The following is a 17,590-nucleotide window of genomic DNA, read 5'->3' on the forward strand; positions in this document are numbered from 1 at the left end:
AATGTTCTCATGGTGCTGCACTGGGCAGACCAGCATATGGCATCCGGACTCCCTCAAGGCACTTCTCCAAGGACAGGGGTTGGGTTCCACACAGGCCCATAACGAACCCACCCACAAATACCTCCACAGAACTGGATGCACTTCAGGCTGGGATTCAAAATAATTCTGCCAATCAACATAATCAGCATACTGTGTGCTCTACTAAATTCAGCAGAAACGGATGGCTGAACAACTGTGCACACATGTACTCAGTCAATCCAAATTTGTTTGACTTGGCAACTCAGTAACATAGAGAACAGCTATTACGGTATGACTGTCCTTGGCCTAAGACATACTTCAGGGCAAGCCCCACAAAGTTTGAAGGAGATATCTAACAACTAGGAATCTGGAGAAAGGAAGCGGGGGAGAGGGGGGGGGCAGGGGGAAGACAACCAAAGAGTACAATCCCAACAGTCCAACAGTTACCTGGCATCATCCTGAAGCACTTACAAAAGTGTAAAATAATGTGCCTTTATCTATTGTTCATTCTGACCAAGTGCTTCTAAAACCTCACTGTAAATGATAACAGCTAGCAATCTATTAAGTATAAACTTGTTGCTTAGAAAGATCAAGTGAAAGCAACAAACCTTCCAGAAATTGATATTTAGGATATGATTTTGTCCTGTGACTTGCTGGACACAGGACAACATGGTAGCAAGTGATACAATGAATGCTGGTTTTTTTCCTCTTTTCTGAATCTATGCAGCACCCACCAAACTCTTATTCAGTTACCACATTTTCATATATATCTACATATTTATTTTCATATATATACACACGCATACTAGCAAGCCTTTTAAGTATTCTACGCAATTCTTCAAAGACAAAAGGCAGGATTGATCCTCATGTTCTGACACATTTCACTTATAAACTGTAACAACCATAGCTACTTTTCAGTAAAAAATGCAGAAAAGAAAGACGTTTTCAGTTTCACATGAAAATAACCTTTCATTTGTAGATTATTTTTAAATGTGCTATTCATACACAGAAAAAAAAGGCAAAATTTCATATTTTGAAGTCTAGTAACCCAAATTTTCAAAATGGATGTTTTGCAGTTAAAAAAAGAGGAAGAAATATAGATTCTTTTGACTTAGTGTACTTTATCAAGCATTTGTTCAAATGTTAACAACAGCCTTTTTAAAATGTTCTTTTTATCAAGTCAAATCTATCCAATATCTGAAAAATACAGAAGTGTGGACTCATCTAATAAAGATGAAATCACAGATTTTGAAGTTATGTGAATACTAACATATAGAAGACACGGGGTGCACAATGCTTTTTCAAGAATACTAAATAGCAGAATACAGTGCATTAGTTAATATGAGTAACACCAGGGAATTATTCTGCCCACTCTTGTTTGGGGAGAAAGTGAAACAATTCCACACAGTTGTCAGCTGTTCTGGACATTCCTCCAACTGCAATGGAAACAACTTGAGTCAGTGTTGCCACACACTGTGCTGCCTCTGATTGCATGTCCTGCTCCTTCCCTTGCACCAACACTCCTCAGATCCTGCAAGAAAGGCAGGGAGAGCCAAATCAGCAGAAATTTACTGCTGCAAAAAGGAAAGGGCTTTCTGATGCTGTAGGTCGGTAAACTAGCTTTCTGCAGGGTCAGAGGAGTGCAAATGTCAGCACAAGAGGAGGACTAAAGATACACAGCTAAAAGCAATTACTGTGCAAGCAATACTGCTTACATTTAACACCAAAAGTGCCTTGGAACTACGACTGCAGACATTGAATAAAACTCTTATCTGAAAAAGAACTTCTGCTTAAAATAATACTAGCAATAAAAACTATAGCTCCAGTCAATGATAATCATCAAACACCGTGCCTCTCGAAGCACTAAGCGCAACATCACAGTGTCAAGCAAGGTAGAATGAAAGAAATTGCCCTCTTATTTTCTATGACACATTAAATACAAAAACCATTGTACTTAATTTTACCAATTTGAGGACTGCCAGAAACAAAAACCTTCTGTAATGTGTATTATCAAAATAAGAAATGAGCTTACGATCTATTCTTTAGCTTATCAACCTTTGCCTCCTCCCACCCTAACCAGACTCTCTGCCGCATGCAGCGTAAAAGAAATATTTGACCTCCTGGCTCCCAAACTGGTTTCAATACAATCAGATTTTTCAGTATATAGCCTCTTTCCTATGCTCTCATATGAGTACAACAGCAGTAAGGATAAAAAGTCTTAAACTTCATTAGTCATAATAGTCTTTCCTACTTAGTCAACCAATCATGAATAATAACTTCTCGTCTAATCCTCCCAAATCATCTTTTCTAAAATGCTCATGAAAATAGATTAGCCTTGCCGTGCACAGCAGATTATTTCACTTACAGTCTATCGTATCAAAAGGTGGTAGGTGAAGAATTTTAACCAACAGCCTTTTATTAAGACATAAAACATCCCTTCGGGCCTTCACTTAAGCTGGAGGGCATTGGCAAAAATAATGCCATATCATCACATGAAAAGCACCAAGGTAACCATAGCTTCAACCATTCACCACTCCTACAGAGATGAAGCCTTCCTCCTCCTTACGAGAGCCTAAAACTCAATACAGATCACAGAATACAAGTCCAACACATTCCCTGCAAGCAAAATGTAGGGAATTTAGTACCTGCAATTTGCTGTGTTTAACTTCTAGTGTTCCTTTATGGTAGGTTGCAAAATTCTCACTATAATCTGAAGTGACAAAGATATAAGCAGGGTGACTATATTCAGAAGAGAACCAGTATACGTTTTGAAAGGGTAAGGAAAAAAATTGGGGGGGATAAGAAAAAAAGTGAACTTGAGTTTTTTACCTTGAGAATCCCATGATGTCCCAAACACATAATTTTTTTTTTTTTTTTTTTTTTTTTAATTCAGGCAATAGATAAAGTTCTACCATTTCCTCTGTCAATGTGTGGCTTAAATACTAGATGTTTTATCTGGACAAAGATATAATCAGGTTTTGTCCAAATGAAAACAAGCTAGGAAAAGCTGATTAAATATATATTGTGTATAATATATATATATTGTAATATGTATATGTAATATATAAAGTGCAGAAATTCCTATTATTGTCATGCTAAAGGAAATGTAGCTCAGATTTTACAGCTGAAGAAATAACAGAACAAAACTCCATACAGTTACTCTCTAGATCTCTAATAAGAACATCAAGGAAAACTCCTTACCTTTACTTTCATACATAGACATTCTTTGTGTAGCAGTTTCACATCATGTTTGCAACTGTAAAAGAAACTGTATCGATTTTTCTTTGCCCAATACCAGAAAGAGCTCAATTATTGCAGTTGCTAAAATCTGAAGTCTAAAATTCCACAGATAATAATCAAGGAAATTTAAGTACACCAGATTCTTTGAAAACTGTTCACAGGCCTTTACCATTCCAAAAGAGAAGCTAAGACAGAACACTAATGACAAGACCCCTCCACCACCACAAATGCACATTTCAGGAGATTACTGTTGCACAGGAACTTTACTGAAAAGTTTAAAAAAAATGGAAGTGAGAGTTCATGCCTGACTAAATGTGAAACCTCCTCAGCACGCCATCAACTGCAACATCAATATATGGAGTGTTACTGCCTACAAGCATAAAGCAAGAAATAACACAGGCCAGTGCCATTCCTGTCATGACAGCTATGATTCCTCCACTACAGAACTATACTATTAAAAAAACAGTATTTTTGTAAGGGTGTTAACTTTTTCTGATCTAGATGTATAACTGAGTCCCTCAGGAAACCACTTGCTTGTCAGCATCCCAACACCATAGGTACCCCAATTTCTAAGACACCTAAGAACCACCACATCAAACAAAGATGCTAAACATTTCCTGTTCCAAGGCTGATCCACCTACTGAAGTCTCAAACTTGCCATTATAACCTTTTCCCTCACAGCCTTGGAATAGGTTCCTGTATCTTTTCCTTTGGGGTTTTGGGGTTTTTTTTTTTTCCTCTTGGGATAGAATTGACCTCTTGCCCTAAAGTGGGCAACAGGTTCTATTCTGCATGTATTAAATATCCAGTTTTACCAGTCAGAGTAGCCTCCAGCTATGTCTGCTATGGAAGAAAAAAAAAATTACTGGTAGAGGAAACAGCCTCTTCCCCTCCACATATCTCATCTGGCAGAAAAGACTAGGAGAAATAGTGAAATCTTATGCTAATACAGAGCTATCTTCATTATTCTCATTGCAGAATACTCTTTCTGATGCTCAGGCAGGCAGAGAAGGGCCTGCTGCAAATTTTGACTCCTTCATGCTTTCAGCTAGGAGCTGAGAAGAATTTACCCTCTACCTTGCAATGAAAAGCAGACTCTAGGAATCTCTTTAATTACAATTATTGCGGGAGCGTGGTCAGGAAGATAATAAATCAGATTACTGTATCACAGGCGTACAAAGTGGGGCAAAGTGGGAAGAAAACGGGAGTCAGACTGTTGTAACAGAAATAAAAAAATTCTCAGAGTATGGAAGGAAGGAGGGCAGGGAAGGTGAGATAACAGCCACAAATTTATTTTCGACCAGAAAGAAAACAAAGTATTTGGCTACAAATTCCTTACAATACACCTAGGATGCAAACATACAAATAAACAATTCCCCAACTAACCCTTAAATCCAGTTTTCCAGAACTGCATTTTTAAAATAAAATATTTTGTCTTTGGCAGGCTGCCTTGCTGGATTACACAGGGTGCTTATTTACACTGCAGCTACTTGTTAATGACATAATCAGAACAAACTGAGGAAAACTTCACATTTAATGAAACACACACTCTTCCAAGTTTTCCTATGAGGATTTCTGTGCATAACACTGAACTGGAATTTGAGAGGTCTAGGTTCAATTCCTGGTCCCAGACACATGCTTCCTGTAAAACCCTACATGCGTGTACACACCAAGCATTTGCATTGCTTATACAACAGAATTTTCTCAAGTAGAATTGAACATTTCATTTAGCTGTGAATGCACACAAAGGACAATTTGCACTAAATGCATTATTTTATATGATTTTCAAGATTAAGATTAAACTCCAAGTTTTTAGCATGTCCTCCTTCCCTTCATTACAAGGAAAGGATATTCTAAACAACAGAATACACTACATACCTTTAGTCATATCATAAAATACAGTAATTTGTATCTTAGACACCCAAATTCACATGTGGAAAGTACTGATGTGTGTGTTAAAGATTTACACAGTGAAGGACAACCAAGTTACTTTGGTTTCACACTTCGGAGGAAAAAAAAAAAATCTCATTTGAGCTGCCAAATTACTCACTGTTTCCATGCAGATTCAGTGAATTTTTAAGAAAGGCAAATACAGCAGGTTTAGTCCAATCCAAAACGTGTTTCTTATATGAGAGCCATAACCTGGCAGGACCTGGAAACAGTCATGAATCTGAGATCCTCTATGCTAGAAAATGACTAAGTATCTTCAGAAACCTACAATTTTAGCTGAAAACCAGTAGAAACTTGAAGATCCTGAGTGACAAGGGAAACACAAGAAAACGATAAGCCAATGGTCACTGATATGACAGAGAACTGTTCTAACAAATCACCATTCTATTAGCAGGGCTTTTTCCCCCCTCCATGGGTTTACAGAAAATAAAAGAACTGAAGAAATAAGGATTCAACTGAAAATGTCCTCAACATTATTTTCACATGCCAAAACAGCAAAACAACAGAAGTGTCAGAAAATTACATTATTTTTATGATACTTAACACATAATTGAGCATATTACCATATTGACTCAGAATTAACCCAATTTGGATACTGTGCTTCTCTCAAGCAACCTAAAAAACAGATTTACTTAGCAAATTGTCCTGGTTTCAGCTGGGATAGAGATGACTTTCTTTTAGTAGCTGGTACAGTGCCATGGTTTGGATTTAGTGTGAGAATAATGTTGATAACACACTGATGTTTTAGTTGTTGGTAAGTAGCGCTTATCCTAAATTAAGGATTTTTCAGTTTCCCGTGCTCTGCCAGCAAGCAGGTGCTCAAAAAGCTGGGAGGGAGCCTGTCCAGGACAGCTGACCTGCACTAGCCAAAGGGATATTCCATACCCTAGAACGTCACGCTCAGTATATCAACTGGGGGGAGTGGGGGGGGTGGGCGGATCGCTGCTCAGGCATCAGTCAGCAGGTGGTGAGCAACTGCATTGTGCATCACTTGTCTTTTCTCGGGTTTTATTTCTCACTCTTTCATTCCTTTTCATTACAATTATTATATTTTGTTATTATTAGATTTTAAATTAGTTATTAAACCATTCTTCTCTCAACCCAAGAGTTTTACTTTTTTTTTTTTTTTGACACCTCTCCCCATCCCACTGGAAGGGTGGGGAGTGAGCGAGCGGCTGCATGGTGTTTAATTGCTGGCTGGGGTTAAACCATGACACAAATAGAAGGGGTTTTTTTTCAAGAAAAGCTGCTAACAGACATACCATACAAAACACTTCTAATTCCAACAACCCATATTTGCATTACACTACTACATTATTAGTTCGTGCAGAATATTGAATATTCATATACTAATACCAATTTCTTGTAAAATTGTTTTATGGTTAAAATTCACTATTTCACAACTTAAGGGGCACACAGCTACAACTTCTCTTTTCAAACCAATTTCTTTTTAAAGATAGCATCAGAAATTCAAGTTCATACAAAGCACAAAACATACTATTATACAACCTGGACAAAGAAGAATTGACTTCTGGTGATTTAAGACAATCTAATTAACAGGGACTTTAAACTCTTACTCTGCTTAGATCTTACACAGGCAATTACAGGCCATGAAATAATCTGCTACGACCTTTTGCAGAATGAAAATACCAATACTGCTTTACACTACAACATATGAAAAAGTTAATTGGTCATAAAACTCAGAGAGCATTTTAAAAATGAACTGCCACATAAAATTACTGTAGTGCATGAAATCCCCAATCAGAACTTGTCCGTGCTGTGCGTAGAGCCAGTCAGTCTCTGCCTCTCATATGAATAGATGCAATCTCAGCAACCAGACACAATAAATACAAGATGAAGGGAATGGCAAGCATAGCAGCAACACACAGAATTAATTCCAGAGGCTAAAAATCACAGCATGAAAATTATTTCATTATTTTAACTTGTTAATTATTCATGCAGCAGAGATATGGAAAACGGCAGGAGAAAGCCAATAAAAGAGCAAGCAACTGAGAAACACTGATGGAAAGGATTAGAAAGATATAGAAGAAAAGTTATGAAAAACAGTGGATGAAGAAAGGAAGGGGTTTAGGGTAGGGTTCCACATTCAATAGCAAGGCCAACCTAAGGCATTCCTTCTCTCTCCCCACTGCTCGTTACTCCTGGTCTAGCATTGTGGCATACTGCTTCCTCCTTACTAACAGGCACAATCATTTGTAAAACTGTACTATGAGTCAGCCAGCGCTGAAAAATAACCTGATAAAAAAAAAAAAAGAAGTTGACACAACTAAGAGGAAAATGCAGGAGCAGAAATGAGCAGCTGCAAGGGAAAAATAGGTCATGCCAACACTTCTCCCAGCAAAAAGGTGTAACCGTGGGATTGAAGACCAATGCCTATGTTCAGACCATAAATATACAGCTCTCAACTATGTCTTGTAACTTGCAATACTACACGCAGAGCAAAACATGTATGGATCACATCAGGTGACAAACACTGAAAAGAAGAAAAGAGGAAAAGAGGATTTACACAGCAAAAGGCAGCCAAAGCACTTAGTTGAATTTGGTGAACATTTTTCAGAGGAAGCACGTACTTTCACTAAAGAATCCACCAGTGCAGTATACTTCCAGCTGCTCTTAGTGACTTATTTTCCCCACTACATCCTCTTTAAGTCAAATCTGGGATTCCATGTGCGTGATCTGCAGTCTACTGTTCAGGTGTGTATCACATGGGGAGTCACAAAGCATGATGCCATATAGCTTAAATGAATGAACTGGAGATGCAATAAAGAGGGATCATGAACTAGGTTATCAAATACCAGGTAGCACTACATGGTACTACCTGGTACACAGTAATACTTGGTACTTCAGGTAGAGACTTAGTGTCTACATTTCTGAGATTCAAATGGAGTCTTCTATTATTTGCTCCATTCCCTCTTCATGCAATTTGATTCTCTGGAGATATCTTTATCATCATCATCAGTTTCAAACATTTAAGGACAGAAAGGCCAAAACTAGATCTTTACTTCTATTCAGACACTGTTACTAGATACCACTGATGCCATTTTTAGAGACACTGAAGACAGTGCAGAACCAGTTACAAGGTAGAGGGATAGAAATAAGTCAAAAATAGCAGGTCAGGCCAAAGTTTTCTTACTTGTTTGTGTTATGTTTATGTCAATTCAGCTTTTGTGGGGAGCACAACACAGGACACAATCTAAAAGTGCTCACAGCTATGTTTGTAAAGTGGTTTTCATTATAAACCCTTATTAAAAAAAAATCAGACAAAAAATTTTCACACTACAGTTTTAGAAACTTTTTTACTACTGTTAACAACACAAGTTATAAACCAGCTGAGCAAAGAATCCAGAATTGTTCTCTGAAAGCTCAGCTTTAAAAACATTATTTTGTAACATTTGGAAGAAACACCCTAAACATATGATCCAAGGTACTACTTAACATCTCCCTGATCTCACAGTGAACCTAAATTCAATCTCACCAGTGTGAAATGTCCTAGTAATTTCAACAGTTACCTGTTCAAGTGCCCTTAAAAACAGCTTTTAACACTAGTACTTAAAATTATTTCATGTTCCAAGACAATTTTAACTCAAACAATTGTATAAACCCATACAATAGCAGCTTTTCACTTGACTGGACTTGAACAATAAATATCACAAATAACCTCCAGGTAACAGATGTCACTTCTACTATTTCTTTAATTTCAAAGTATTAACAACAAAAAAGATGACTACAGGAAAATAATTCATACATAAAAGAAAACTGCAAAGAGAAAAAAGGACTAAGTTTTTCATCTACATTTACTGGAGCTAGTAACAGGTATAAATCTCCACAAGGAAGATCTAAATTCAATTTTAGGAAAGAACTCTCTTATGACAAGAACAGTTAAGCATTATTAAGAACAGTTGTCTAGTGAGATTGCGTAATTTCTATTATTTGAGGCTTTTATGGGTTTCAAAAGCCTAGTGATACCATCTTTTCCTTTAAATCTGTTCGACAAACTTCACTAAGCCTATTTTATTCAAAGAGATGTCAGGCAGCTACCCAGTTTCCTGCTTGTGTTTTCTGCTGTTTTAGTGAACTGTATTCAGCAACCACCTGACAAGCATCAGAGATGGCATAGAGGAAGCAGTAATAATACGTGCCCAATATCAGGACTTTAACCTTCAGCAATAATGAGTTATGTCAGCTCACCGCATCTCATAAGAGTCTATCTTAAAAAACAGATTAAGCAAACAGATTAGACAAACATCTGCTAATAATACTGTAAGTACAATTTATCCTTCCTGGGGCTGAGAGGAGCAGACCAGAATTCTCGAGGTCATTTCCAGCACCACTTTATTTAAGCTTTAAAAAAGCAATATACCGATCATTTTGAACCTGTTTAATGAAACTTTAATAAAACATTAAGCTGAAGTTTCACTTAATATATTAAAAAAGATAACTATTAGCTTACATAGTCACAATTAAATGCTATGTCTAGTGTAGCATGCATTTGTCTCACCTGTGTTTCCCATGTAAAATACCTTCATCATCATAGAATCATAGAAAGGTTTGGGTTGGAAGGGACCTTAAAGATCATCTAGTTCCACCACCCCTGCCACGGGCAGGGACACCTTCCACTAGACCAGGTTGCTCAAAGCCCCATCCAACCTGGCATTCAACACTTCCAGGGAGGGGGGCATCCACAACCTCCCCAGGCAACTTGTTCCAGTGCCTCACCACCCTTGTGCTGAAAGGATAAGCCTAAAATGTCTTATTCATCAATCATTTCACTTCTAATCTGTAAGTGGGAATTCAATTTTCAAGACCTTACATTTTTTAAGAAAATCTGCCAAATGTGTATTAACTGTAAAATGCTGGCTGTACATACCAGCTTCTTGAGTTTGTTAATACACATCTCCAGTTTTACTCTCGTTGCTCAAAGCTAGCCCAATCAGAAGGCTGAAAAATGACAGACTGGTAAGGGTTCAGACCTCTTTGTACAGCAACAGAACTGGAATACTAGGAGTCTTACAGGAGACTTGCTTAAATTCAGAAATTACACAGAATCATTAATTTCACTGGTGATGCTTCTTAGTCTACCATTTACACCAGCCTATGATTGCATGTCTGGTAGACACTCACACCCTATTGTCTGCAGGAGACTTTAGGGAAATTAAAAAAAAAGATAAAGACAGTAAAACATAGTACTCTAATCTGCTGGCCAGTATTAGCAAAGACTTCTTCACTTAAATATCCTAATTCCCTTTTTAATGCATAGGCATGAGTCTATGCATTCTCTGGTTTATTCAAAAGAAATACTACTTGGTCAAGCATACATATAGTTCCCACTTTTTTTACGAGTTACTCAAGCACCTCTCCCTGTGACTCACTCCAATATACCTGCAGCATATTGGTCAGAAAACAAGGAATCCATTGAGAAGCTTGAAAAGTTGGAAAAAAAATACTTAAATGTCAATACCGTATTTAATTTGATAAGCCTGTATACACTTCATGCGTCACCTGCTCTGGAGACCACGTAGACAACAAATAAATACAGTGTATCACTTCGAACATTTTGCCTATTCCTTTTCCCAGAAGACCATGAATGCTTCAAACAAGAGAGACTCTTCTCTTATTTGCACAGGACAAAACAGGCTAAATTAGGTTGGACTTTCAAGAAGGCTTATATATATGGAAAATTCACCATCACCAAATACAACTCAGATAAAGTCGTACAAATGGAAAACAGACTAACCCAGTTGTTACGGGGAAAACTAATTTGTCATAAAACCAAAGTTTTTGTCAATTATTACGTTCATACTTGGGAAGGGAGGGTTGTCAACATACATTCATCTTTATTTACTTACTAATAATTGTTTCCATATGCATTCAAATTCATGGTCACTAACACAGTATTTTGTTAGTTCTTCCTTCCCAAACATACACACACCTAGTACTCACACAGAGCTTCACTGCTACCAAACCAGGAAAGCTCTATATTTTCTATATTTGCATCTATGAAGCAGAGCAAGTCATGAAAAAGCAGAATAACTTAATAATATACCCCAAAAATACAAAGAACAAAAAATGACCATTACAACACCTTCTGTAAGGACAACGTACTTCAGAACACTGAAGCAGACCTTCTAATCTAGACATTATAGGAAATCCCTAGAAGTCAAAACCGGCTGACTTCCCACCAAAACACATGCTTTCCACCATAATGCCGAATTTTCTCCAGAGCCTTCTGCCAGAATATAATTTTATCACAGTTTGCTGGAAAACATACGAACTCATACCCAGAAATTTAGGACAGCGTTCACAAGAAAAACCTTCCTTTTGTCCTGACCGTTATAATGACCCTTTTTGCAGTATTTCCAACACGATCAGATGAAACAAAATACAGTACAGTCCATCTTGTGACTGATGTAATGTGGGCAGGGAACAATACCATGGAAATGAAAAAAGCCAAGGATCTTTGTCTCTTTCTAGACCGATTGCCAAGTCTTAATAGTTGGAGGGAGAAATAGCTTAGCATCCCAAATAAAACACTGCAGTGCATGTTCATTATTTCAGTAAAGTCACTGCAGTTTTTGGCAACCCCATAGGAAACTTAGACCCTTCAAAGAAAGCCCAAGTTAAAAAGCTAGAAAACAGCCCTAGTTTAAAAATTACAGGAGAGAAAAATAATTCACTGGCTCTGGAAATCAACCCCAAGGAGTTCAGCGCTCGCATTACACCCGATGCTAAAAAGGTAACCTCGACAATAGCTAGCCCAAAACCTATAAATCGTCGTATTTTCTCCCCACCGCCACGGGCATTTGGTAGCGGGCGGGGAAGGCGGGACCGGCGGCTCGGCCAGGAGGCAGGCCGGCCCCGGCCGCCGCCGCTCTCCGGGCGCCGGCGGGGGCAGCTCCGCCGCCAGCCCACCCCCGCCGCACCGCTCCGGCACCACCGGCTCCCCGCTGACATCAAAAGCAGGCCCCGGCGCCGGGTAGCGGCACGGCGGGGGCCGGCCGGGGCCGCTCGCCCGGGCAGGGGACCGGCGGGACGCGCAGCCGGCGCAGGACACCCCCTCCCGCCACCGCCGCAGAGAGGCGGGAGCCGGCGGGCCCGGTGGCGGTGCCTACCTGCGAGAGCTGCCGGGGGTTGGGGCAGCCGAAGAGCGCGGAGCTGGAGCTGAAGCTGATGGCCCCTCTGCGGCTGAGGACGTGCTGCGGCACCGGCCTGTCCAGCGGCAGCACCGGCAGCTGGTAACATACTTCCATTGAAGAAGCCTCCGTGCGCCGACCCGCCGCAGGGCAGCGGCCTCGCCCGCCGCCGCACCTGCCCGCGCAGGGCTCGCCGCAGCGGGGCGGCGGGGGGAAGCCCGCAGCAAAACCCCGCGGGGGCCCGGCGCCTCCTCACCGCCCCCGCACCCCCCGGGGGGTCGGGCCGGGCCGCGCCGGGCCCCGGGCCTTTGTCCTTCGCCGCCAAAGCCTGGCGGGAACCGCCGCCGGGAGCGAGGGGGAGGCGGCGAAGCGGGACGCCTCTGTCAGCGCCCGAGGCGGCGAGTCCCGGCCCGGAGCCCGGGGCCGTCGCCGCTCCCTCGGCCTCGCTGCTGCCGTTGGCGGGAGCCGCTGTCAACCCCGCTGCCCGGCGCCGCGCATGGAGGCGAGGCCGGCCGGGGGGGGCCGCTTTGGGTGAGACACACGCCGCGCTCGCCCCTATTGTCCGGCACGGCCGGGAGGAGGAGGAGGAGGAGGAGGAGGAGGAGGAGGCGCTGCTGCCGCACGGCCCCGCTCCGCCGGGGGGAAGGGGCCGGGCCCTCGGAGAGGGGACCCGGGGAAGAGGGGGAGGAGGAGGGAGAGAAGGAGGAGGAGGGAGAAAAGAGGAGGAGGGAGAGAAGAGGAGGAGGAGGAGGAGGGAGGAAGCCTTCGCCCCGCCCGCCCCCACTCGGAACAGCCCCGAGCGTACTGGCCCAGGAGGAGGCACAAGCCCAACGGACTCTGCGTGGGTCGCGCGACTGGCGACACGCAGAGCGTCATCACGTAACTACCCACTCTCCCCTTCCTCCCTCCCGCCCGCCCGTGCGCAGCAGGGTGGCTCAGCTGCGCCAGCGGGCCCCGCGCGCCGCGGCAGGCGCATGCGCCCTCTTTTTCGCGCCTTCGGTGGCGGCCGCGGCCGGCGGCGAGGCCGGGGCTGAGGCCGGCGGGGGGGACGGTTGGGCGGGAGGTGCCACGCCCCGCCCCGCCCCGCGGCCGGCGGCGCTGCTCGTGCAGGGGCGGGAGGCGGCACCTCCCTCTCTCCCTCCTTCCCTCCCTCTTTCCGCCCTTCCGTCCGTCCGTCCGTCCGTCCGTCCTTCCGCCAGCAGCCCGGCGGGCTGAGCACGTGCCGTTCCCGGCGCTTCTCGGGCGAGGCCTGAGGGGGCCGGGCCCGGGGGGCGGCGAGGGTCGGAGCCCCCGGGCCGGGGGGTGGGGTCGAGCCGGTGTCGGCGTTTTCCGTCAGCCCTCGGCCCCCCCGACTGTGCCCTGAGGGCTGGGGGAGCCTCGCTGAGGGGGCGGCGGTCTCCCCGCGGTGGGATCCCGCTCTCCGGCTGCTTCCGTGGGAGAGCAGGAGCGCCCGGTACGGCCTGGCCTTGAGCGCCCAACCTGCGCGGCTACGCGAAAACCAAACACGGAAAGACAGTTTTGTTTAAAATGCATTATCTATCAAAAGCACTACGCGGAGGAGTTTGTATTTGCATTTGAATACTTGCTGTTCGTTTTTTAGAGTGTGGAGGTGTGGTTTTTCTGCAAGATGAAGAGGTAAAGCCATGTCATTTTTGTTAAGGTAAAAAGAGTTTCCTGGTAAACCACACAATTGCAGGAGTTGGACTTTAAGGAAGAAACAGAATAATTCATGAGGTGATCTGGTCCATAGCTATCTACATCGCATTAGCGGGGACACTTAGAACTAAACTTTGCTTTGTTTTTTAGGACTAAGCCTCCCTTTGTCTCTCCCTGCAGCTGCTTTTTTCCATCTTCTCATCTCTTTTATTTCTCCATCACAAAAAAAAAGAATTCCTAAATATAGCGTGATAGGTAAGGGAACGTTTCTGTTCTTTGAATAATATATGAAGTGCCTGTACCCACTTAAAAATCATATTTTGCAAAATGATTCATATGATTTAATTTTGCATAATACATTGTTCTTCTAAGTGCTTGCTTACTGGCAGAAAGGTTTAGATTTCACATGATAATGGTTATTTATAGGCAATGACACGGCTTTGGAGGAACCCATTTGGAAAGAATAGGTGGTTTGTATGGAGGATTTTCATCTGTTTGAACTAGTTGTAGAAGCAAGTAGTTTTATAGATGTGGATTGATGGCCATTTTACTCCAAGCTACAAAGTTAACAAATGCACCTTGTTCTTTTGCAGAACTGCAGTCCCGCATTGTCTCATGGATAGCCGCAAGGACATACAGACACATGAGAGAGGACACTGAATCAACTGCCTCATCTTAAAAGCTTTCTTCAGCTGTTTTTCTCCCGTTTCTTGAAATAAAAATGTCAGAAGCATTCACAGTATGATTTTATAATGTACACATGCAATAATTCAAAATGGAATAAGTACATAATAATTCAAAGTAAAATAACACACTCGGCCTTTTTTTTTTTTTAGTTATTAAGGTATGTCAGGTTTTCTTCTGCATTCTTCAACAATTTACTTATATTTGGCCTGCTTACATTAAATCAACGGTGCGTTTAAGTTACTGGTAGAACTCCACCAGCTTTACAGGAGTCAGGATTTCCCTCCCCTATTCATTTTTCAAAATTACTTTTGGTTCTTTCCTACTAATAACGAATCAGTTTTCTGTACTCCTGTAGGATGGATTTTTACTCTAGTCAATTTAAGATTCGATTTATGAAAAATACGTTTTATAGGGAAAAAAAGCACATATTCTTATTTTCACTGGATATACATAGTTGTAAATTTCAATCCTACAAGGTCAAACTATAAATACAGATTATTGATAATGTGTTTTATGGTTCCTATCAGCTCTATGTACTTTCCATCTGACTAGTTCTTTAAGGTTGTATTAGCACTCGGTCTGAGCCAGTATATCCTTAAATAACAACCAATGTTTTCCCTTGCTAATAATCAGATAATCTTTGATTTCTAATTAATGTTACATAAACACATTTAAGGAATCTGAAATACATTCTTATGAAGTAAGCATAGATTTTCCAGGCAGTGACTGATTCCATAAGCGTTCTGCTTTCAGGATACATTGCTATTTTTAATAAATACAGAAGTTACTAGCCAGGTGGTGGTTTCTTGTAAGAGTTTATGAGGAAGAAGCACACCTCAGGATGGTAGACAAAGCCTTAGAATTACAGCATAAGTCACATATTTTCAGTCTAAATACGTTTGTTACAGAAAGAATACACATTCTGTGTCCTACATCCTGACTATTCTGTCTGCTGTCTTGCTGCAACTTAGGAGCTTGTAGCACAGAAAAGAGGTTTTTATTTATTTTTGTTACAGAGGTATAGCAACACCAAAGTGTTCATTCACAGCATTTTTTTATTCCTTATAGAGGTATAGCAACATCAAAGTGTTCATTTGAAACATTTTGTTTGAATTGTTTTCCTTGTGAACCATGGAGTTCTTTGAGCACCACAGTGCTGCACTTCTTAAAGGCGTCATATGACATCATGAGGTGCCATAGTTCACCTACGTAAGCCCCGTGTATTGTGGCTTCTTTATCATGGCAAGTACAACCTTTAATAGAGGCCACACATCAGAGTTTATTCAAATTTAGGGAGCATTAATAAAGTTTCAATGATTCTTTTACAGTTAATGTTTTACACATCATTATCATTTTTGGGGTGCTGTCTAGCAAGGAAGAAGCGTTACTGATGGCCAGATTTATCACAAAGAGGGGCACTTCTGAAACCAGAGAGATGGAATATCACAAAATCGGAGCTAGTTTAGTTTCCTGGTTACTATGAAAAGAGTATGAAATCACACAGATACTCCAGCAAGACATTCTGCTGGGCTAAACCACACGGCGCGGAGCGTCACTCTGGGGCACAGCCAGCTAACACTGGCAGAACTGAACAGTCTGAAGAGAAGAGGATGTTTTTCCCATGTTCTTGTATGAAACAGAAAATAAGGATCCTCAAAGGCACAAGATGTTTGTACTTTGAAAGCACCGTAAGAGCACAGAAAATATTTATTTGTACAGGTACATGATCAAGACAAGCATAAGAGAGTTTTTAGCTTTTCTTACCTGAAGAAGTTACATGATATAAAAAGCACGGTTATTTCTATAGACAGAAAAAATGTCTTTGGATTTGTTATGTCCTCAGTAACTGTGTTATTACACATTGTTTTTGCCATGTGCCATTTCTGTGGCACATACCCAGATATATCCTTTTTTTCTACCCAGAGTAGTAGTATTTGAGTGAATACTGGATATTCCATAGGACTTCCGGACATCTGGCAGCCCAGCTGAAGTGTACTCCTGTCCCCATTTGGTGTGTCCCTTCCCTCTGCCCTGCCCTGGGTCTGCGTTGGGCTTGTTTGAGTTTTTGTGGCAATACAACATCCTTGATTCCTGTTGGGCTTGCCATTCCCTGCACCCCCAGACCATTTTCTGCAGAACTTTTAGCTATCCCCTCAGTGTGTTCATCCTTCCCGAGTGGGATAATTTGCACCTGCCTTTACCTGAGTGCATTGTGATTTCCTCAACCCATTTTTTTTAGTTGGTCAAAATTGACTACTACTCCCGTCCCTCAATAAACTTGAAGTCTTTACTGGCTCTCTGTCATCTGCAAATGTAATAAGTATGCTCTCAAAAACAGTCAGGTCAACAGTGAAAGTTCTATGAATAAGTGCAAGATCTGGAAGAGGCCTGAAGAATGGTATTTAGTATATCCTGTCAACCCTTGTTAACTCTTCTGGGAACACTTTCCGTCATTTTTGCACCCGTATCGCAGTAGCTTTGCCTATTCTGTGGCCCACGTTCATCTTTCCTAACTTTAGAGGCTTAACCTAGAGAGTAGTTGCCTAAGGCTGGTTTCATAGTCAATAATTAAGGGAAAGGCAGCAGGCCATTCAAGTTATTCTTTGAAGTTGCCGTTCTCTTCACTGAAAATGAGGAACACAGTGCAGCCTTTCTCTGAATTTAGATGCTTTGGCTCGTGTCCATGAAGTCAATCAGATGAAGTGGGATACGTGATTTTTTTTATGGTAGTGTCAGGGTGGACCGTGTGGAAGGGCAGTGTCAGCGAAGATGAGCTATGTCATGTGTACCATGTTCCCATTCGCTACAGGCTTTGTCACTCTGTTGGAGAGACAGATTAAGTTGGTTTGACTTGCTTGGGCAGGCTGCTTGTTTGCTTTTGCTTCAGT

At 41.9% G+C, this 17,590-nt stretch overlaps 1 protein-coding gene and 1 long non-coding RNA gene across 8 annotated transcripts in view; one reads left to right on the forward strand and one right to left on the reverse strand.

Moving 5' to 3' along the window:
- Positions 1–13,065, reverse strand: part of PDE7A (phosphodiesterase 7A) — an 80,170-nt gene extending 67,105 nt beyond the window's left edge. For all 3 annotated transcript variants that reach the window (XR_012630633.1, XM_074882191.1, XM_074882189.1), the window contains exon 1: positions 12,339–13,065. Coding sequence is in view for 2 of the 3 variants with exons in the window: in XM_074882191.1 (XP_074738292.1) it covers positions 12,339–12,476 (138 nt within the window). In the remaining variant the exon portion in view is untranslated. The remainder of the gene's footprint in view (positions 1–12,338) is intronic.
- On the forward strand, positions 12,368–14,748 carry LOC141949058 (uncharacterized). 5 transcript variants are annotated; one of them, XR_012630644.1, is made up of 3 exons: positions 12,368–12,461; positions 13,960–14,270; positions 14,609–14,748. It is a non-coding gene; the product is annotated as an uncharacterized LOC141949058 (long non-coding RNA). The 5 variants fall into 5 exon arrangements; XR_012630645.1 differs by lacking the exon at positions 12,368–12,461 and adding an exon at positions 13,089–13,238; XR_012630646.1 differs by lacking the exon at positions 12,368–12,461 and adding an exon at positions 14,442–14,489 and having other exon boundaries at positions 13,822–14,270.
- The last annotated feature ends 2,842 nt before the right edge of the window (positions 14,749–17,590 follow it).

Source organism: Strix uralensis, chromosome 1 (assembly GCF_047716275.1).
Source record: "Strix uralensis isolate ZFMK-TIS-50842 chromosome 1, bStrUra1, whole genome shotgun sequence".
NCBI lineage: Eukaryota > Metazoa > Chordata > Aves > Strigiformes > Strigidae > Strix > Strix uralensis.